Source organism: Denticeps clupeoides, chromosome 2 (assembly GCF_900700375.1).
Source record: "Denticeps clupeoides chromosome 2, fDenClu1.1, whole genome shotgun sequence".
NCBI lineage: Eukaryota > Metazoa > Chordata > Actinopteri > Clupeiformes > Denticipitidae > Denticeps > Denticeps clupeoides.
The window spans coordinates 23,944,784-23,966,655 of NC_041708.1; the positions used below are offsets into that span (position 1 = coordinate 23,944,784).

At 44.1% G+C, this 21,872-nt stretch overlaps 1 protein-coding gene across 4 annotated transcripts; it reads left to right on the forward strand.

The window, feature by feature from the left end:
- The first annotated feature begins 1,449 nt into the window (after positions 1-1,449).
- LOC114784912 (zinc finger CCHC domain-containing protein 2-like) lies at positions 1,450-20,526 on the forward strand. 4 transcript variants are annotated; one of them, XM_028970783.1, is made up of 14 exons: positions 1,450-2,302; positions 5,180-5,282; positions 5,510-5,580; positions 12,617-12,688; positions 12,794-12,894; positions 14,117-14,220; positions 15,151-15,216; positions 16,155-16,215; positions 16,534-16,672; positions 17,554-17,615; positions 17,753-17,850; positions 18,015-18,143; positions 18,233-19,606; positions 20,121-20,526. In XM_028970783.1, the coding sequence occupies exons 1-14, from the start codon at positions 1,601-1,603 to the stop codon at positions 20,180-20,182; spliced, it is 3,144 nt and encodes a 1,047-aa protein (XP_028826616.1). In that variant the 5' UTR covers positions 1,450-1,600; the 3' UTR covers positions 20,183-20,526. The 4 variants fall into 4 exon arrangements, with proteins under 4 accessions (XP_028826616.1, XP_028826619.1, XP_028826617.1 ...); XM_028970786.1 differs by having other exon boundaries at positions 18,233-19,495; XM_028970784.1 differs by having other exon boundaries at positions 1,450-2,269.
- The last annotated feature ends 1,346 nt before the right edge of the window (positions 20,527-21,872 follow it).

Here is a 21,872-nt window from a genome sequence, read left to right on the forward strand (position 1 = left end):
AGAGTGAATAAAAAGATTGTATTCATAGTTGGGGGTCCTAATGAAACAGAACTGATCACTTCATGGATTGTAACACGGAAGCACGTTGTAAACCGCTCTGGATAAGGGCGTCTGCCAAATGCACTAAATCCTGGCCTGGATCCCCCGTTTCCCATCCTGAAACGTCGCTGCTGTTGGATCCCACTGATGATTCGACCCACGCGAGGGCAGTGTTGTCAACAACGACGTTCCAGAACCGCTTATTTAAAGTCACGCACCAGGCACATCGTTCCTCCTCCGCATTCTGTGCACTTGGAAGCTACAGCTCAGCACACAAACCGCCCAGAACTGTCCACTGCGGCATGTTGTTTCGGTGAATAAATAACAGGAGTGTGAATTTAGGGAAAGCTGCCCCCTGTATGCCCCGGCATGTGCATTTATGGTGCGGAAAGTAGACTGGGGGAGGGTTTTATTCAATGACTGACAGGTACATACTGGGGCAGGCTTATGTTGCCAGGTCCGCTTATTAGAAGCAACATTTTTCAGCGTAGTAGCACACGTTCGCTTATGAGTGGCTGTGAGCCATGGTATACAATCATAACTTGGGTTATTATGTTAAATAATTGTTCATAGAAACTTACAATTTGGCCTCTGTAATTGCATGAGATCATCTGAAATAAACTCAATTTGTTTACTTGTGTGTGTGGTTGTAACAAAGTCACTGTTCCTGAATAAGACGCTTAACCCTGAGTTGCTCCAGGCAGACTCGGTGTACCAAAAATACAAAAGGTCACAGCCGGCAGCAGATCCTTCTCATATAGAGCTCCGCAGTTGTGGAACGGCTTGCCGGTCAGTGTTCAGGACTCAGACACAGTCTCAGTGTTAATATCTAAACTGAAAACACATGTTTTCTACAGCCTGTTTTCTCTTAAAGTCCCAGAAACAGGCAGTGTTAAATTCACCTTAATTAGGGAGTCCTAGTTAGGGTACCATGCCACTGTTGCACAAAAATACAACTATTACCACATATTCCAGAATCAGTCGTACAATGCCATCATCTGCTGCAGCTTCTGTTTGTTCTCTCCATGACACTGAATCAAGCGCACAGACTACCTGTATGACATACTGTATGTAATTTTGGGCTACATAAGAAATTAATGTTGTTGTGGTTGACCTTTCCTGCAAGTTTTTTTTTTACAACCTGTTACACTTGCGAGATCTGGCAACACACGAGGAACTGGTCCGTGTTGCCAAGTCCGCTTTTTATATACGGCTTTGGGTTTGTCTTTGTGTTTTTGTTTTGTTTTTTTATTTGCGTTGTAGACATTCGCAAAATTAATCTTTGGAGCTTTATAAAGAAATAAACAGACATTTATTCCCATACAAGGACGTTTATTCATTGCGCCCAACTTGGCCTCGCGTCTTCCATCGCAGTATCTGGCAACACGGCAGGGCAGAGCAGCTCTCGAGTACACAGCGAAGTCTCCGGACTCGGCTGCACTACCGAGTGTCACTGTGATTATTTATAACGACAAGACGACGAGCGGACGATGCATCTGAACCCGTGATTTATCCCCCACTCCCTCCTTAAACGATCGGCGTCGTTCCACCCGAGCTGATAATGCTGGAAATGAAGTTGCCCATGAGCGCGGCGGGGGAAGGCGACGACACGGCCGAGGACGGGCAGGAGCGCACCGGCCTCCCGATCCCCGGAGCCGCAGCTCCCCCGGCTCCCCACAGAGCCCACGGCTGTCCCGCGGGCGACGGGCTCAGCAAAGAAGCCGTGTTCGAGTGGTTCGGGCTGCACCTGAAACCCGCCAAGCGGATCGAGTTCATGTACGGACTGCTCCATATGTGTCAGCCGCTGGAGCTGCGCTTTCTGGGCTCCTGCTTGGAGGACCTGGCTAGGAAGGATTACTACGTGCTGCGGGACTTTGAGACCAGGGCAAACAGCCCCAGCGACCTGTCTCTGCTGGCGGACGTGATCGACCAGTTTGTGCGGGCCCGGCTGCTGGTCTACCTGTCTCTCCTGGGCTCGGACAACCGGGAATGTGCGGGGATAATCTACCGCGTACTGAACAGCGCGGACCCCGCGCTGCTCTGGAAAAGCTGCGGCCTGGCGGAGCCGCGCTGCGAGGACGCGGCCGGCCCGGGCGCCGAACTCCTGGAGCAGCTGGCGCTGCTGTTCACCATGGCCTCGCTGCACCCCGCCTTCCCCTTCCACCAGCGAGAGACCCTGCGCGGGCAGCTGGAAAAAGCGGAGCTGGCCCTCCAGCAGCGCAGCCGGCAGGTAGCGGCTCCCGCGACCGGCCGGTCCGACTCGGTAACCCGGCAGCACGTCGCAGAGACGCCTTCCCCCCCTCGTCTTCTTTTTTTTAAATATTCCCTCACATCACACGCCCTCAGAGAAATAACACGTAGGGAAGCTAATGCTAACCGCGGAGTACCACTGGAGCCCAAGCAAACGCTCGAATAAACTGGCCTTTATTCACATCCGTAACGAGCAATTAGGACGAAATGTGTAGTTGATAATGAGCGAGTTGATTAATGGTTCTCCCAGAAGGTGGCTAGCTGTTTAGCTAGCTGGCTAGCAGCACTTCCTGTGGTCGGATTTTTTTTTTTTTTTGGACATATGAGGTACATTTATCCCCCCAAAAAACACTGAATAGCTACTGTTGGAGGTTTTAAAATGTGCAGATTTGCAAGTGTTCCGTGCCACGGCTGTCCAGTGTGGCCAGGTTGAGCTAGCCGCTAAAAGGCGTCGCGCAACGGAGTAGCCGCTTCCCCACGAACGTGGTAACTTTACCACGTCAGGCAGCCGGGCGCAGTGTTAACCAGACCAGGTAACCAGGTGAAGCGGACGCTGGCCGGCCACGTTGCGGCCGCCGCACCGCGTCCAACTTTGGCGAGATATGGAAAGTCATTGGAAGTTATTGGAGTTCAGCCTCGACCGCTTTCCTGTTTCGTTTTCTCTTCTCAATAATCGTTGTTTGTCCTAGACTGATAAAGGAACTACTTTCTAAATGGACTCGACCCTGTTATCCCTGATGCCATCTTATCACAGTATTTTGGCCTTGATCAAATATCGGCGTTGATTCAGTGTCACAACTATTCTCTTGATGCTTGATTGAAAAAACGACACACAAGTGATGTAGTGCTGAATATCATCAGAGGAAACGTCTACATATTATTCAGCGTCAGCTTTCGTCCTGGTAACAATATTGGTAATGCTAGTAATAAATTATATTTATTCAGTTGCGAAATCGATTCAGCAAACTACTTTCTGGTTCGTCCATTCATGTACAGAGAATATAAAGAAATGTGGAAAAAAAAACTATTCGTTTCAGTGGGAAAACGTACAACAAGCTGGTTGCATGAGTGTTCACACCTTTTGGTTTTAAAGTGACATTCCTCACATTAAGTGTGAGGAATAAGTTTAGACGTAGCAAATCTTTCGTCTAATTACCTCTGCCCGTCATGGTTCGCGTTGGAAGAAGCGCTCCGCAACGTTCCCCAGTGAATCCCCAGTTGCTGAATTTATTTACAGTTTCTGTATTCAGCATTACTTGTGCGTGAATCCGTCTGAATTGGGCTACATGCAGCGCTTCGAAATGTAAATGGTTGTTTTGTCTTCCTGTTGGAATTTCTGTGGATTTCTGTGTCAAAATCCAAGATTTTTTCTTCCATTGTCTTTGGCTGCACTGAGTATAAACGTTGCAGGCTGCGGTACTATTAAATTCTGTCCTCCTGTACAATACCAAAACCATTCGGCCCGCCCTGCACGGCCCAATAGGCCCCTATGGACCGCGGGATTTCTGTTTTGCAATTCATTTTGAATGTGACCGGACATTAACTCACTGAAGTTTAACAGTAGCCTGTTCGCCTGTAAACGCCAGTGTAACTCGCGCTGTAACTGAGCTGGACGAGCTGAAGGACCACAGTCGAGTGGCACGAGTAGGTAACCTGTAACAGTTTGGGTGGGGGTGTCAGGTGCATGTAGAGAAGGAGTCAAACCGTGAAAACTTGCCATGTCAACCTTTCTACGCCCTATTGAATGACTTTTATGTATTCAGACATGAAAACGTTGTAGAGGTCACGCATTCCTGTTCAAAAGTGAAAGTAAGTGCGACATATAACTCAAGTAAAATAAATCACACATGCATCACTCTGCCAACATGACTGTGACATGATGTATGTAACAGTTATCAAAACTTTGAGAGGTCTGATTGGCTTAACTTTAATCAGTGTCGAACGTACCACCTGGCTTGGGTATTGTTTACTGGGTGCTTTTTTTTTTTTTAGGGTTTTATAAAAAATATTTTTTACGGAGTGACCTAATACCTGATTAGGCATCATATTAAATACACTCTACCCCTGAAGCCCCTCCCAGTTAAAATTAGTGCTCTGAGAACGTGTCCAATAATAGAACCAAATGGACTACATAAGTTCTTATTATAAGCAGACATGGAAAATCTGATTCATTACAGCGTTAGGAAAAATCTGATGTTTGGAAGCTGCATTGAAATTATTTAGAATAATCTTCCAAACATGGAAATTCAGTGTTACGAAAAAAAAAAAAAAAAAAAAAGCCCCACAGATAAAGAACACCCCAGTGTAATGGTTTATTTAGAATACTGTAAATACTCGTGTCTGTTGGGAGGCGCTCGCCGACACTCAATCCTGGCCTTTAGCATTAAGTTACGTCGCTCTCTGCCTCAAGGTATATTACTGAGAGAATCTGGGCGTCTCAAGTGAATTTCATTCAGATCATGTCACGATAGGCTTTCTAGAATAAAAAAAATAGTTCCAAATGGATAGGAAAAAAAAATGAGCGGGTTCATTTCGGGCTCTCATGACCCGCCTTCAGCTGCAGCAGACGTCTTGTAAAATTAAATCAAGGGAACGATTTTTGGTTCAGCATAGTTCCAGTTTTTGTCACGTTGGAGCATAAATGGCAGCTTTTAAAAACCCATCAATAGCTTGGAAGTCGTCTTCCGCTCTGGATAACTGATGAAAAACGCTTTAGCCCGTTTGCCTGGCCCTGCAAACACGTTTTTAATCTTAAACTGAAATGTCCTGCGTTGGTTTTGTGCTTATTTCAAACATACAGACTCAGTAAATTAGTACCAGACTATTAAATGTAAATGTATTTTACAAAAACTGGCTAACATGCTTTTCTTTTCTTTTTTTTTATGTAAAGGAGAACAAGCACTTGTATCAAGTCAACGAGGGGTCTGGGAGTGAGCGGAGCCACGCCTACCATGCTGCCCAGTCACCTCATCACAGGAGGGTCCCAAGAGAAGGTGACGTTCGCGTTCCCCAGCTTCAGGCTGTGTTGCTCTGTGTAATATCTAAATTAGTCTTATTTGGCCTATTTTCACGAGTTTGCCATGTAAAGCAGTTGTCACAGGAAGACCCACAGCCGGGCTATAAATTCATGTTTTTGAGATTTGAAGGGATTCCTGATGTCCACTAAATAATAGATTTATATTGCCATTATTTAACAATAATGTTGTATTTGCCATTTCAGCCGTTCACATAGAGAAAATTGTGCTAAAGGGCATTTCCCGGAGTCGGACAGACAGAGAATACAGTTTTGAGGTAAGTCTTTAATACATATTTATTTCATATGTTTCTATGAATGAATCTGATCAAGTTGTTTTCTTTAGTGTAAAATTCTTTGTGGAAATGGAAAAATATGCCCCATGTCTGTGCCCAGTTGAGATGTTGACGTAAATTGTCATTAAGCTGTGCTGTGAACTTGAGGGTTGTATGCTAACATCACTCTGCTTTTTTCAATTTATTGTCATTTGAATTACTTAAAAAAATCAATAGTTTATTTTTTTTATTGTCAATACAACAATAAACACAGTATACAGTGTGTTGAAATGCAAATGGTGATTTAGATGGGTGTAGAAAATGGTTAGGGTCATGGGGCACATATTCAACATTCATTTCCGGTCTCAACGGAAGAGTTTTGGGGGAACAAAATATAGACGAGGGTCTGAATGAATCCTTTAGGTAAACATCCGGTGAAGCATGCTGTGTGGCCGTCCAAGGCATGCCGGAGAGTGACTGACTGCGTCCTTGTGCCAAACCACACAGCCTGACTCTGGGGAGGAAGAAAGATCCTCCTCCTCCTCCTCAGCTGTTCTGCACTGAGCCTCTCTGTCTAACAGCTAACAGACAGGAAGGTCGCCGTGTGCCAAATAGGGCTGGAACTGCTGCCATCATTACACATATAGCCTGTGTAATTTAGTTTAATTGTGTAATTAACATGCATGTCCCATTAAATAAGAATTTTGTGTCTTGTGGGGGGAAAAAGAAGGCTTTTGCTGCCGTTTTGGCTCCAGGTGGCTCTACTGACATAGTAAACATCTTCTGTCCTAGGATAGTAGATGAAGGCAATATATTGAATGTGTTTCTAATTTCTAACATTAGGACTGATTGGAGGCTAATGAGGAAGGTCTCCTTGTGCATGCTGAGTCACGCCTGCCTGCACAGTGCCATGCGTGGACGCCGTGTCATGGTTAGCAGGCTGCTCGCCATAGCGATCCAGCCTCCGTGCAGCTCCAGTTACAAACAAACAGGCGTTTCCTACAGATGGCTCTAATTTTAGCCCGTCGTCAGGGCTCTTCTCCCAGGCCCCTGTTTAGTTCCAGTGTTGTTCTTGCTACCCTTGCTGTCCATCTACCCTGAAATGACTTTTGATTTTGTGGAGCTAAATTACAGGTGTGGCTTGAACATGCCGTCTGTTGTGTTGGTCAAGCGATACTATCTCGAAAGGTCCTAAAATAAACATGGTGACTGTGGAGGAGGTCATATGAACATACCAACAGGGCCTGATACATACCCACGCTACTTCATCACCCTCTCACCGTGGGTGGATGTTCAGCTCGATCCCATGTGTAAAACTTGTGGATCATCTCTCGCGAGATCACTTTATATAGATCCGCTGTTATGGCACGGCGATATGAAGCGCTTTGCACGGCGCTTTGGTGACTTTGAAGCACAGCTGCTTCACAACCCATTTGCCCTCGACGTGGAAACCGCTCCTATACAGATTCAGCTGCAATGTAAATTCAGCAAGGCAACTGAAGCGCTGTATTAGGGGATCTGTAGTTTGTGTGTCATCGGCGCTTCATATCGCCATGTCATAGTACTAGATCTATATAAAGTGATCTTGCGTGAAGTTTGACACCCTTGAAGTAGATGCCACAGTGACTCACCATTTCTTTTAAAAGTAGTATTACAAATGAGATCTGGCAAGTGTGTGTATTATATAAAATATTTAGTTTTTAACTTTGGTACAAAATCATTGGCAAATATAAATGTTTTATTTATTTATTGAAATTTTTTTGTAATAGTGTAGTATATAGCCTAGTGGGAACACACCCAACTATGGACCAGATGACCACAAGTACCCCTTTTCCACTGCCTGGGTTCCCGTGCCAGTTCCGCATTTTGGAAGCAGTGCCGTGCTTTCCCCCAGACAAAAACGGGCCCCTAAACGTTGCTGGTCTAGTAGCGCGAACCCGCGAGGTCACGAGCGGTGAAAGACAACAAGGACGAAAAGAAGGGGCTGTGTGAAATTGCCAGCGGTGGAGGCTTCTATATTATGATGTAATGGATTCGGTGCTGAGATCTGTTTAGTGGGCCAGACCTGTGACTTATTGTCATGTGGCCCCTGCCGAGCTCCTGTCTAGTGTAAATGCAGTTCTCGGCACCGGCACCAGCATAATAAAAGTGAGGTAAAGGTCAACTCTTCGAACTGCACACTTACTTCTATTGTGTCCCTGAGCAGGACACTTACTTTTCCTTGCAGCCGCTGGTTATAATTCACTCTGGATAAACGTTCCTGTAGGCCAATGCAGGATATGCTGCAGTTCTGCGAGAGACTCATCGTCAGATTAAAACCACCCCTTTTATTACACATAACGTGGCTCTGGATTGAAATTACAACTCCAGATGTACACTTGGTAAACCGAGCCCGGTGTGAAGCGGCGAAACGTAGCCTGGCACTCGGTGCGCCTCTGAACAGCCACCACACAAGCTGGACGTCCAGTCGTACGGACCCGCTGAGCATGTCTTGCGTCCACTTTCCCTATATTATGATGTAATATGCGTGAGGAGAAAGTGTGAGGACGCAGGGAGGCACAGAGCTGCTAATTCTGCATGGACGACGGCGGCCATTAGCCGCCAGCCGGTTAATTCCGGGATTGGCTGATGGGATTTCCTAGCTGGCCTGCAAGTTGCGAAATCCCATTTGTGGTAAGCACACAGAAAAAGAACAAGAGGGCTTAGAAGGCCTCTGAATCATTAGCGTGGTCCTTATGTCTGCATACGAACTTGCACTCATACACGCATGAGTTTGAGTGACAGAGGACCTCTGCATTTAACCCATCACTCTTAGTGAGCAGCCATGACAGGCGCCCAGGGAGCAGTGTGTGGGGACAGTGCCTTGATCAAGGGGACCTCAGTGGCACCTTGGCGGTTCGGGATTTGAAGCCGCAACACTTCAGTTACGAGTCCGCTTCCTTGCCGCTTCCTGGGCCAGCACTGCCCCGTTTTATGCATGTTCATATTGTAATAATGATAATGTGTCACTCTGTAGCACGATGTGTGGTGACCTAGTATATTAAGATATTTTCGATTTCAGATTTTAATTCTAATCTATAAAAATAAAGTAGAAATATACATGTATACATTATTATTATGGTAGGGGCCATTAACCTAAACTTTAATATGTAGCTTATACCAAATAATATAAACTCAGTAACTGAAGGGTAACACTCTGGCAGATCTTACCTCAGTAAGCAGAAGTACATCTTGGGGAAATCTGAAGAAAGGCAGTAAGATCTGAGATGTTCTGTAAATTTAAAACGGGCAAAGTCTTGTCGTTCAAGACCCATTGGAAGCATAAGAAGATAGAACTGGGGAGTGCTGTCAACATTAGCATGCTGTCCGTTTACCAGCATTTTTTTTTATGCAAATGAATCGTATATGGACCGGTACAGTTGCGTGGCATTTGGCAACATGGCCTCACACCTCCCAGGTCGTGAGTTCAAATTCAGTGCTCTCCTTGTGCGAGTTCCCTACGGGTTTACCCATTTCCTCCCAACGGGATGTACGCTAGGTGAAGGTGTGTGGGTGACTACTACAATGTTTAAAACCAGCACAGGACTATAGTACGTATGAAACCACGTCTCGTGGTGCTGTGTACGTTGCTTCCATATTCCAGCACCTCCGCAGCCCTGTGTCTCCTCTTTTTAAAGTCTTGTGCCGGAACAGGATCGGGTCCATTTTACTTGAGCTCAGGTTATGTAAACTTGGAGGAAGAAACACTGTTTAAGCTTTTCAGAGTTGTCACACATTTAATGTTTGTTTATATATATTTTTTTTCTTTCAAATTTGTACAGAAATTTCAGATAAAATTTGCTTTAGAGTAATTGAAAAGTCATTCTTTTGTTAAAAAAAAAAAAAAAAAAAGTTTTTAAGAACCCTGGGGTGAGTGTGGTGTGTGTGTCTGTGCACCCTTGACAAGAAATAAGCTGTTACTGAGTGAGAGTGAATCACATACGATGATCCCAGCTTCCACCCATAATTCCAGCCCATACTGTATATTTACCCTTCTTCGCTGTTACTGAAAAGTAAGGCAATCTAAACTACTTTGGTGTGCTTAACCAACCAAGATGCATTTTGGGTTGGCAGCTGGGACGGAGAAGAAAAAAAATAAATAAACAGAATTATCTGAAGCATTAACAGTCTGCTAAAAGCCAACTGCGTGCCACTAAGAAGCCGGGGGAGGAAAGAAAACACCATTGCTAAGATTGTGGCGAGGCCGTGTTTGGACGGCTCCGTGTCCTCGGCCAGAGAAAAATGCCAGGCCGTGCCCCTCTGATAAGGCCGGGAGAATGTGGCTGGAATGTGGGCACAGGCATGTGCCATTGTGTCCCGGCGCGTGAGACGATGGAATCTGACAGGGCGTTCATCTTGCGCACCTACGCTCACAAACACACCCGCGTGCAAACAGCCACTAGCCCTCGCCCTGAGTGTCCCGCCGTCCGATTCCGAAGATATCATCGCTGGTTGAACGAGATCGCATTCAACATCGCGAATTACAATTTCTTACAGTGCATTGCAACAATGTGCATGTTGGTGTAAGGCCGTCTGATTGCTTTGCAGGGCTTGAAATTTATTTTTCACAGTTGAGGACAATTTTCTTTTTTCTTTATGACTAAACAAACAAAAAAATTAAATAAAAGCAACCATGTGTCAGTGTGACATGCAGATTTTACCTTTACCTTTATCAGAAGGTTGCTGGTTCAAATCCTGAGCACTGGGGCAGTGGGGGCTTAGCTGTTAAGGAAGCGGCCCCGTAATGAGAAGGTTGCCATTTCAAATCCCGAGCTGGCAAGGTGCCACTGAGGTGCCACAAGGGTGATTTTTAAAAGCAATGGAAACATTTCATATGGTCACCATGTGCTGTGCTTCACATTGACAATCACTTCACTTTCACTTTTTTGTATGTAGTTTTAGAAATGTTTCCATGCACGATGTGATTCCATTGTAGACTATGCTGGAATGTTATTTTCCTTCCTACTCCACAACTGTTTTTTTGAAGTTTGAGACTTTTCGCGCCCCCCACCTTGTGTTGAACCGTTCTGTATTGCCTGATCCCCCACCGATCAAAAACCTGTATGATCACATGGTGCCTGAAAAAGGCCGTGGAGGAAAACCAGGGCCATTTGTGAATAAACAATCCGGGATCGGTAGGTGGGGCTTGCCGCCTGGCCAACACCAGGGGTCTCTGTGCTCCTCTCCTCTGAACTTCGGAAATGACATGATTTAATCCTCCGGGGGTGTGAAAGGAGCATTTGTTTCCCGTTCGCTGCTGCTGCTGCTGCTGCTGTTCCTCGGACCCCCAGGAGGAACAGATTAGCGGGGAGCGCCCTCCAGTCTGGGATTAGTGAAAACGAGCAGCTTTAGTCTTGGGTTCATGACCAGGTCCCCTCATTTTTTTTGGCCAGCATTAGCTATCTTTTCAGTTGATGATGCCTCAGCCTTTGGGTCAGGTGACACCAGACGGGTCTGGATCAGGGGGAGGTGCATCGGCTGGCACCGGGGAACTGCTGACTGGCACGTTTTCCTTTACAGCCTTTTCACAATCAGATAGTAGGTCAGTGACCTGGGCTTGGAGCCACGCCATAACAATCTGGTGTTGTGGCACTATTGTCTGTAAGTTTGTTTGGGTGACTTCAAAAGAAAAAGACATCCATAGTATTTATGTCTTTTAATTGGCAAAATTTGACATGAGAGTAGCAGTTAACTTTTAATTTTTTATATATATATATATATATATATATATATATATATATATATATATATATTTTTTTTTTTTTTTTTTTTTTTTTTTTTTTTTTTTTTTTTTTTTTTTTTTAAGGGTGTGTATTTGCAAGGATGTCACGATAAAATGATTTGGTATACGGTGATACTGTACTTACTGCAACAGATCACTGGAAATATAAAAACAGAGCTGAATCACAAGGTGCTGTGATTGGTCTGTCATGTTTTGCGAGTCGAGGTTGTAGTCACACGCTGATTCTAATGTCTTACTGACCTCTAAAGAATACACTCGACAGGACTACATTTGTATATCGCTGTATCAATACAATATCACCACGTAACATATCGCGATATATTGTGTGTGTGTGTGTGTGTGTGTGTGTGTGTCAGGCTTCATTTCAATAATTCTTCTGTTATTTGTCTCTCTGTTAAGAATAATGAACAAATCTATGTGTTAATTAGCTTAACTTCACTTGTTACTCTTAGTGGTGGAGCTGGTGCAGTTGAAAAATTGGAAATTTCAGATCAATGGAAAAAAAGTGAAGGCAGATAAAAGGATTTACTAAAGGGTACATGCGCAGGGGTCCAACAAGGGCTTGTGTTTGGTCCTGGGGATGGTTTCTTCTCTTGCTGCTGTAGCTGTGCACCATGGTTCAGTTTCATTTCTCAAAGTCCCACGCCCGTCCTCTTCACACTTGAAGCTCGAGCTCAAGGGCTCCTCCAGTGTTTACGTCTGCTTGAGGCTTTGGCCAAATCTCAGAAGAAACAAATCTACAAAGTTTTGGTCAGGAAATGCCTGAAGTTGCAAAAATAGCAACTTTGGAGCGTATTTATTTTTTTATTTACCTTTTCCCCCTCAAATTTGCATTTATATATTTCAGAGAGCCAGTTTCAGCATGCAGACGTATGGTTGCTTTTACTAACACATACTTTTTTGTACATAAAGCTTGATTAAACTTTTATCAGGATGTGGGATTTTGCGTTGCCCTCTTATAAACTCAAGTTATAGGTCACAGCATGAATTTTATTTGGACTGTTATGAGCTGGGAAAAGGAAGATTTGCTCACTGTGATGAAGTCACAGTATGCATTTTGAACAATGCAGAAATTGTCTAAAAGTAAAAAAAAAAAAATGTTTTTCCTCATATTCTCAGTCACATCACTAGATATTCTGCATGAAATATGTTCCTCACACACACAGGGGTTCTGATGAGATTTTGGTCTGCTAAATACAGTAAATGTAAATCATGGATACCAGATAATGTGTTTGATTTTTATTATCATTTTTGTAGGTGAAGTGGTCTGACTCAACGTTGAGCAGTGTAACAAAAACACATCTGGAGCTGAAGAACTTCCTGTTAGAGGTATTAATGTGTACCTGACTAACTTGATAGTGTTTTCACGTTAAGTGACCTGCAGACATGGTGTGACATGTAACCCCATTGTTTATTCTTGTTGCTTGTTCACAGCTTCCGAAGGAACAGTCGACTGAATCGTTTGAGAAAGGCATCCTGCGGCTATTGAACCAAGCAGAGAAGTACGAGAACAGAGATGTGGAGCGAACACTAAAGTGAGTTCATCCATCAAGTGCTGCACATGCTCATTATGGTCATTTCATTAGGAATTTGAGGAACAAGGGGTTCAGCAGTATGGAGCCCACCCAGTTTACATATATTTTATGTTCTTTTAATTCTGAGAATTTTACACTGTGCAAATCTCAAAACGTACATTTTATTTATTTATTTATCTGAAAACATGCATCTTTGGTTTTGGCGCTCCAGGTGGCCCCATACAGAACCTGTAGATTGAAATGCAGCTCAGGTACCCATTATATCTACTAGTTCCTCAGGAGTCACGGCAGTGAAACTTACACCTCGAACCAGTTTCCTTCACCGACTGGCGGGTTTGTTGCGTGACATCCTGACGTGAAGTAAGAGATGTAGGTCACACGGTTTCCCTGATAATCCAGTGACGCACAAGATCTTGAATGAGGGGCTTTGTCGTTGTGCCTTATTTGGTTTTTCACTTTAGTTTTTTCTTCCCAGCCTTTTTTTTTTTTCTTCAGAAGAATTGATCTTGACCGTGAGAGCCTGTTGCCATTTTACAATGGATATCAATAAATAATTGTTTGGTGGAAACGTGATCCCGCCAGCATCTGTGGCTGCGTCTCCTTGGAAGAGTGAAGTAGCTGAGCGCCCCCCTGTGGGGGAACTAAACTGATCAACGTCTTTCCATAAGTTTCATTTACTCCAAATGGAGACTTGGAGACGCAAGGCAACCACGATTTAAAAAAAAAAAAAAGAGCATTGTGGGTAATGGACTTCCATCTGACAGGCAAATATAGGGCTGGGTTCAGAACCAAACCACGGTTTGATGCAAAAGTAACGTCTAGTTATTGAGTATAGAAAAAAAGACAATAAAAAAAAAAACAATTAGTAGAACATTGCCCCACTTTTTTTTTTTTTTAAACCGAGTGGACCAGATCCAAATATATCACGCATATTGCACATATTCAGTTATTATCACAGGAAATATGAAGGTTGTCTGCACATTTATACGGTTATCATGGTTTCTGTCGACAGTAAATAAACAAAGCTGCACAGAATTTTCATTCTTCTTATTATTATTATTATTTATAGATGAAACTATATGAGATTTATAGAAACTGTCCTTTTTCCTTCTGTGATTTTCCCGTGTTGTTTTTTCATTTTTTTTACGTTTGGTTGCTGTTTATTGTATCAGTGCTCATACTGAAATGCAGTTGAACTGAACTAAAACGTATCCTTCCTCAGGGAAAAGTTCCTTTTTGCACCAGGGTCTTTCCGACAGACGGGGAAAGCCTGCAGTTTCTTTTTCACTGATTCCACATCTTCCCCCGGGCCCAGCTGCAGCAAATGTAAGTACATGTGTATGTCAGGCACACGTGTCTATGTCCAGAACTCCTTCGTCACATCACCATTATCTTTATCTCAGTGCTTGGGTTTTCATCAAGCTCACCAGCTTTAACCCGTCCTAACCTTCCCAGTGGAGTAGTTTGTCCAAAGACTACACAGTGTCAAGGATGCGCTTGTGTTCGCTGTTAGTTTTATCTCTGATGTGTTTTCAAGGTAAAAGTCAGAATTTGTGCTTTTGACCAGTGTGGTTCCCCATCTAAACTCAGCAGAACATAAAAAAATGTTGCTTAAGTCCTGCACTAGACAAACATGCTCTGGTGTCCAACCTTTGCTTTTCCGGCATTCCTCTACCTGGTTCTTAGGTGTGGTGTGATGAGGTATCTTCATGGCGGCTGTTGACTGGGAGTGTTGTCCGCTAAGAGAAATTTATAATCTGTTGTATAACTCAGATCATGTTACCCACTAATCTCACCTGCCTCCTTGCCGAGGCAAACGATCCTATGGCGGCCATAAGAACAACCTCGCTGGCGGCCTAGCCAGTAAATAACCAGCTACTGAGAAAAGAACTGGGTCGTGCACAGTTGACGAACCTTAGCATAAGATACCATCTGCTAGTTCTTGCTAGTGGTCTTGTCAAGTTATCTGTTTATTCGCTCAATTATTAATTTGTGGAATTTTAGAGTAGTCTAACCATGTGCACACTGTAGAGTCTTTGCCAGGGACCAACTAACCCATTAGAATCAGTTACTTTGTTTGTGTGCATATTTTAAGGCCAGTTGTATTGAACCACTTCATTGGAAAAAAAAAAAACATTTCCCATCATGCATATTATTTTTGCTGCATTTGGTAATTAGCCTTTGCTTGATGAAATCCAGAATAACGAATGGTAAAGCCTCTTGCTGATGTCTTACGCCATGTTCCTGTGTATCCAGGTAACTCTGTTCTGATTGGGAAACCCTTTCAGGAAGCTTGTTCTGAAGCCTCCAGTCAGGAAGAAGGTGTGTGCCACACCGAGTCGCAATGAATTCACACATTCCTCTTTTTTTTTTTCTTTTTTTTTACTTTGAGTCACATACCCTGTGTTCACTGTTTGACTTTTGCCTTGGATAAAGGTTTAATCCTTTAAAGTCAACAATAATTCGAACACCAAAATTTGCAACTCACGATGCAAGTGTTCATTCTGGGAAGTTTTGGACGAATGTGACTGGTTTCAACTGAACCAGAATTGCTGGTCTTTTTGTAAAGTCTGACACTGTTGTTCAGACGGATCAATTCCGCCCCACCCCTGCCACCCCACCCACGCACGCTCAGCATTGTGGGTAATCATAGGCTCTGCTAAGCTAATGCTATGGCCGCTGTCCTCGTGTGGTTTGCCTCCTGACAGCAGACCTGGTTCCCATCGCTTTCAGCAGTGTGCGGCTAGCTGGACAGCCGTGGGATAGTGTTCATTTATGCTAATGATGGGTGTTTTTCATGAGGCAGACGTGGACTATTTTTAAATGATTTTCAAAATTATGGAAACAAAGGGCAGTTGTTAGTGATTCACATACATATTTCCCCTTCCTGTTAGATGATTTGATTCACATACATATTTCCCCTTCCTGTTAGATGATTTGATTCACATACATATTTCCCCTTCCTGTCAGATGATTTGCCACCTTCTTTTCCATTAGTTTTATTAATAAAATATATTGGATTTAAGTGGATTATGGATTGTTACAAATACAAATACTTTTAAAATACTTAAAAAGCATCAAGGTAAAATGTAATTGAATTGTATTCAAATTTAATTGTGAGTTGCCTGAAGTCACCCATAATATGATCTCACTTACTGAGACAGGTAAACGTCAGACTGTAATTTTATTACTTTTACATACATGTGATGTGTGTCGCAAAAACAAAAGTAGCATTACACGATTTCCGTTCTTACCCACAGATCTGGAGCCGTACGTCCAGGGCCATCGGAAGAAACCAGGCAGCAAGAGTCCCAACCTGAGGTAAAAAGACTAAAACCAGCAGAGAACAACTGGTCACTCCGACCCTGCCAGTCATGTCTTTGTAGGGTGAATTTTTATGTCAGTACTTGCAAAAAAAAAAAAAAAAAAAAAGTTTCAAAAAAGTTTTTGTTTTGACACATAGTGCAGTCTTCTAGATAGTCATATTTTTGGACTGTGGACGTATTTTGCCCACTCAGCGGTCAAGTCCAGTTGATGCTAGAACAGTGTGTGTTCAGTAGAAGAATCAGTCTGTCAATGTTCGGACGTAAACGATTTGTCTTCACGTTAAGTCTTTGGCTGCCACTTCTCCTCTCCCAGCATTCCTAACACCAGAGTCTCTCAAGTGGAGAGCCGGAGGCCGCAACACTGCGCAGAACATAACGGGTTGCCAGATTGGCGGAGGAAGAGCTGCGTGCTGAAGACCACCCAGGAGCCTTGTGGCCAGGCAGCAGAGCAGGTGTGTGTGTGTGTGTGTGTGTGTGTGTTCAGTCACGTTATGAGTACTTTCTTCACTGCAAGATCCCGGGTTTTTTTTTCTTTTAAATATCCATTAACATTCTGTGTAACAAACTAGTGCAAATTTTTAAAATGTGTTCCAAACAACCACATGTTCCGGCCTGTGGCCGGCGATGTGACGCTGCCTGAAAAGCTCAACAGTTTGCCAGGCAAGCACATTCTTCGCACACCGCGCTTTTCAGCAGAGTTAATCGCAACAGGAAGACGGTCCAGTCACATGACTGGCGAGTTGAACACGGGTGCGATAGTGTACGCCGCTGGGCGCGTCCGAACAGGGAATCTCCGTGTACGCTGTGTTATGGTAACAGCTTGGCACCTCGCCTGCATGTCTCTACTGTGGCTTTTGTTCTGCTGCTCGGTGGCTCGGTTCAAATGGCCTCTGGATTCTTCCACGTCTGTTAATCACCATATCTTATCAAGTGAGCAATCGGAGGGTCTGTGCTTCAACGCCCTCTGACCAGGCTACAGTTTTATGCCAGAAAGGGTCAAAGTCGAGCGTGATTAGCTCATAGCTGAGAAATGCCGGTTACATAATGGGCGGGAACAAAGCCAACGCTGGGTCCAGTCTTTTCTCTCGCTGCGCATGTGATGTCTTTTGAATTCCTTCTTGTGCATTAAACGTGTCTAATTAACTGCTCAGTTGAAGGGAACCTCAGGCAAGACTAAAAAGTAGATTAGAAAATGTCTGAATCGTTCTAGTTTTGTTTCATAATAATTTTGGACAAGTGGCTAAAGAGGTAAAAAGGTATTTTTTCATAGCACCCGTGAACACGTTTTGATGCTTTAAGTCCTGTAAATGTTGCTTTGTGCTGACATTAACAGTACCAAGATGAAAGGAGGAGTTCAAGCACTAAGACCAAGACCAGACCTGCCCCGCCTACCAGGTATCACCACCAACAGAATAAGATTAATCGGCAGGCTGCCAGTATCTTTTGGGCATGTGCACACCCACTGTGGTGGAACGTAGGAATGAATGATACGTGACCTGGTCTCATTCCTGTTATTTTTCCATCCTAATCAGGGAAAAAGGGAAGAAGGGAGAAGGCAGAGCTTCCTACAACACCAATGGAATTGCAGTGTTGCCTCAGTCTTTATGGGGCCATCAGCTGGAGGGAAAAGGTTTGCTTACAATCACAGTGTATTCCAGACAGGCAGCATCCAGTTGCCTAAACTTTAATGCAATATTTGTGACACATGGTGCTGTTGAAATTTTTTTTAGTTGTTTTGTCTTTTTCTTGAGAGGTCTGATAATTTAATGGTTTAATGGTTTGCGGTCTCCACAGATGTCCGTCCAAATGTGGGCTCAGGACAGGACACGTTCGGGGAGACATCCTCTGAGAGCTACAGCTCACCCTCAAGTCCACAGCACGATGGGCGAGAGAGCTTAGACAGCGAGGATGAGAAGGACAAAGGTGACGTACAGTTTCAAAGATGTCTTTAGTAGTTAACTTTTCAAAGCCTGTTTCATAATGCTTTTTTCCACCCTCTTTCTTCTGAAAAGACACAGACAGTCACTCTGACGATTGCTACAAGGTCAACACTGAACCTGCCGTCGCCTGTAAAGGGGTTGGGGCCTCAGCTGTGGCTACTGTTCACCCCCTGATACCTGCCAAGTTGATGGGACCTGAGAACCCTCTGGAGTTCACTGTGCCCTACATGGTCCAGAACTGCCCGGATGTAGTAGCAGCAGCAGGGGTGGCCACACTAACAACCGACTGCAAGGTGATGATGTCCATTCCGGTGGTCCTACCCAACCAGGGAACAGTGGTGGCTGCTGAGGGTCCTCTGGAGAGCGCTGGCCAAATGCCCACCTTTGGCGTGCAGACACCCGGCAGTCCAGCCTTGCAGCCAGTGGTGCATCGCTTCAAGACCGCCGGTCCACAGGTTAGCACGGAGAGCGGCGTTGTGCCAACCCCGGCCCATTTGCCCCCAGTGGGGGCCATCAGTGTCAACCCCGCAGCCCCAACGTATCCCTCGCCAGTCCAGCCTACATACCCCAGTGCTGATCCTGTGGCCATGGGCTCCATGCCCATGCCTGACCCCCACACGAAGCCCGCAGGTTTGGGTCTTCCTTCTGGGTTGGTCCCTCCCTACAACCTCCCCATCCCGACTTCTGTTATAACACATATGGGGGCACCCATGGCTTCGGTGGGACCACAGGCTGTCGCAGCCAGTCAGGTGTCTGCTGTGGTACCCACCCACACACCGGGACCTGCCCCTAGCCCCAGCCCCGCCCTCACCCACAGCACTGCCCAGAGCGACAGCACCTCCTACATACACAGCAGCACCTGTGGTAGCGCCAGCATCGCCCAGCAACAGCAGCAGTCCGCAGCTTCTCAGCAGCAGCCAATAGGCTGTGGCGCGTGTGGTTGCCGTGGCACCTGTGGCGGTGGTGGCAGCCACCCGCCCAACTACTACTTCCCCCAGATGCACCCACGGCAGGTTTTCCAACAGATGCCACACATCTTCCCACTGCAGTCGCTCTGCAACAGCAGCTACCTCAGCCAGGGGGCGGCCCAGAGCAACGGCACCAACCAGCTGCCCTTCTTTCCCACGGCCACCGCCCCAGCCACCTACGCTGGAGGAGCCATCTTACACACACACGGCCACACACACTCTGACCACGTTCTGGGCTCCCAGGCGGCCAGCTACGCCAGCATCCAACAGATGGCGTCCTTCAACCGCTTCTACTCGCCGCTCTATCCCACCACGGTGGGCGTGGTGCCTGGTTCAGGGTGCGGGAGGCCTGGAGTTGCCCTCGGAGGTGCGTGTGGCATTAGCAAGAAGAATGGTAACGTTTCTTGTTACAACTGCGGGGGAAGTGGGCACTATGCACAGGACTGCAAGCAGCCAGCCATTGATGCATTGCAGCAAGGTAATGTCTTCAAGAAAAAAGCGGGGTGGGGAAAAAAAATGCATGATTAAAAAAAAAGATATAAAATTGCCATAATATAACCAATGACCTACATTTTGAACCGGCACAGTTTCATACAGTGATAATCAGAAAAAATATGCTTTTCAGAAACAAATAGGTGGAAATAAATTCAACAAACCCAGGCAAGCTGTGATATATATACAGCACAGCACACACACACACACACACACACACACACACACTATTATGGCAAGTCAATATGAAGCGCTGATAACACACACACTACAGATCCCATAATGCCATGCGCTATTGACTGGTAAACTGAGCTCCTTAGTGTCATAAAAATATATTGGTAAAACATAGACATTTTATGACATCCCAACAAATAACACTAAATAATACTCAAACTGATGACCGTGAGAACGTTAACATTACTATAACTATAGCTTATTCTGTTTGTTTTTATATTTTGTGAAATCATTAGGTACAAACAAGTACTTTCTCTGTCTTTCAGGTGGCTTCCGACTGAAATATGGTTCTTCCCACGCGTCAGAAGCCCAGGACAATATTGAATGAGGACCAGGAAGACATGGGTTTCCAACATATTCAAAATTCCAACACTCTTTGTTTAGGGAAGACCTGCCCAACCCTTGCCGTGTCACTGTCAGATTTGTTCTTTCGTTATTACATTTTCTTTTATTTCTTTAAAAAATCTGCTTCAGAGTGTGGCAAAGGAGAAGATTTTGTGCCTGATAACTTTGTTCCTCTTCATAGGTGAGAGGGCGGCCTGTCTTGTTCGCATAGAGACTAATTTGCTTCTGGTATTTTGCACTGAAACCTGGCACGAGACAGCAGCTCATGTTTACTAACTTATTTCTTTAAATTGTTAAAAAAAAAAAAAAAAAAAACACACAACATTTTCTCATGATAATAGAATGATAAGAAATTATTTGTTCAAAGACTTCAAGGGAATCTGTAGGTATCTTATACTTTTTTTTTTTTTTTTTTACAATTCTATATTTATGCTCTTTAAACAGTTTTGGTGTGTGTGTTTATGTGTGTGTAACATATATATATTTATTACACACACACACACTGAAAAATCTATTTTTTATTGTTGAGGAAATTGTAGCCAAAAGGTGAAGAGTGAAATAAAAGTGTTTTTTTCCCCTTCTCCTTTTGCAGTGTTTTGAATGTAGAACTTGATTTCTGAATGTTAAGGAATTTGCCGTTTCACGTAGAGGATTCTGATGTTTTTGAAGCATTTCCCTCTAAATAATGTGACACACGTACTAAGATATTCATGTTGGTCATGACCTGTAATGTAGCTGCTTTTTTTTTATTTTTTTTGTTTTATTTGGCAATATGCACTATGGCTAACAGAAATTCATTCAAAATTCAAGTCTTACTCACTGAGATGGTTGAAAGAAAGCTGGAGGTTTCTGCTGTGGTAACAGCTGAATAAAAAAAATCCTACCGCTGTCTGTCCATCCAGTACATCACCACACAAGCCTTATCAATCCGAGGCTGCTGAAGACCTTGATTCTAACCTCACCACATATCATACCCACCAGACCTGCAAAGGAACCTGCAAAGACACAGCAATTTTTTGCAGTCAAACCTTTTTCTTTGTAAAATATTACAATTTTTTTTTTAGCGTTCAACTGCTGGAATTGTTAAAAGTAAAAAAAAATGCTTGAATGAAAATAGACAAAAATAAGAATTCCAACTTGGACCACTTTACATTCAGCTTGAAGGGTTGGAGGACTGACCTTTAAGATTGTACATACCAATCTACCAGTTGTTATTCTTGAACGTTTAAAGTTTAAATGCTGTATGTCTGTAAGGGGGTGTTACCTTCACTTATGTTTACTGTATTATTTGATGTAAGTGTTATGTACTGGAAAGGTCATACATTTCTAGAGATATTTTAAATTTTATGCTTTTTTTTTTTTTTTTTTCTTGAAATTAACAGCAATAAATGCAAAACTCCAAACTTTGTGTTGAATTTTGTCAGAAGTGGATTACACATTCCTATATACAGTGGAATGCGTGAGATTGTGAATGTAGAAAGGGCTTTCCGTCACCAGATTATACGTCAGCACAACTCCTTTCATACATTCACCAATCCTCACTTGTATGGTGGAAAATCGGACAACCTGGAAGAAACCAGTTTAGATTGTGTACTGACTGTGTGAGACAGCACATGGTGACACAACGAAATGTGTCCTCTGCTTTTAACCATCACCCTTGGAGAGCAGTGGGC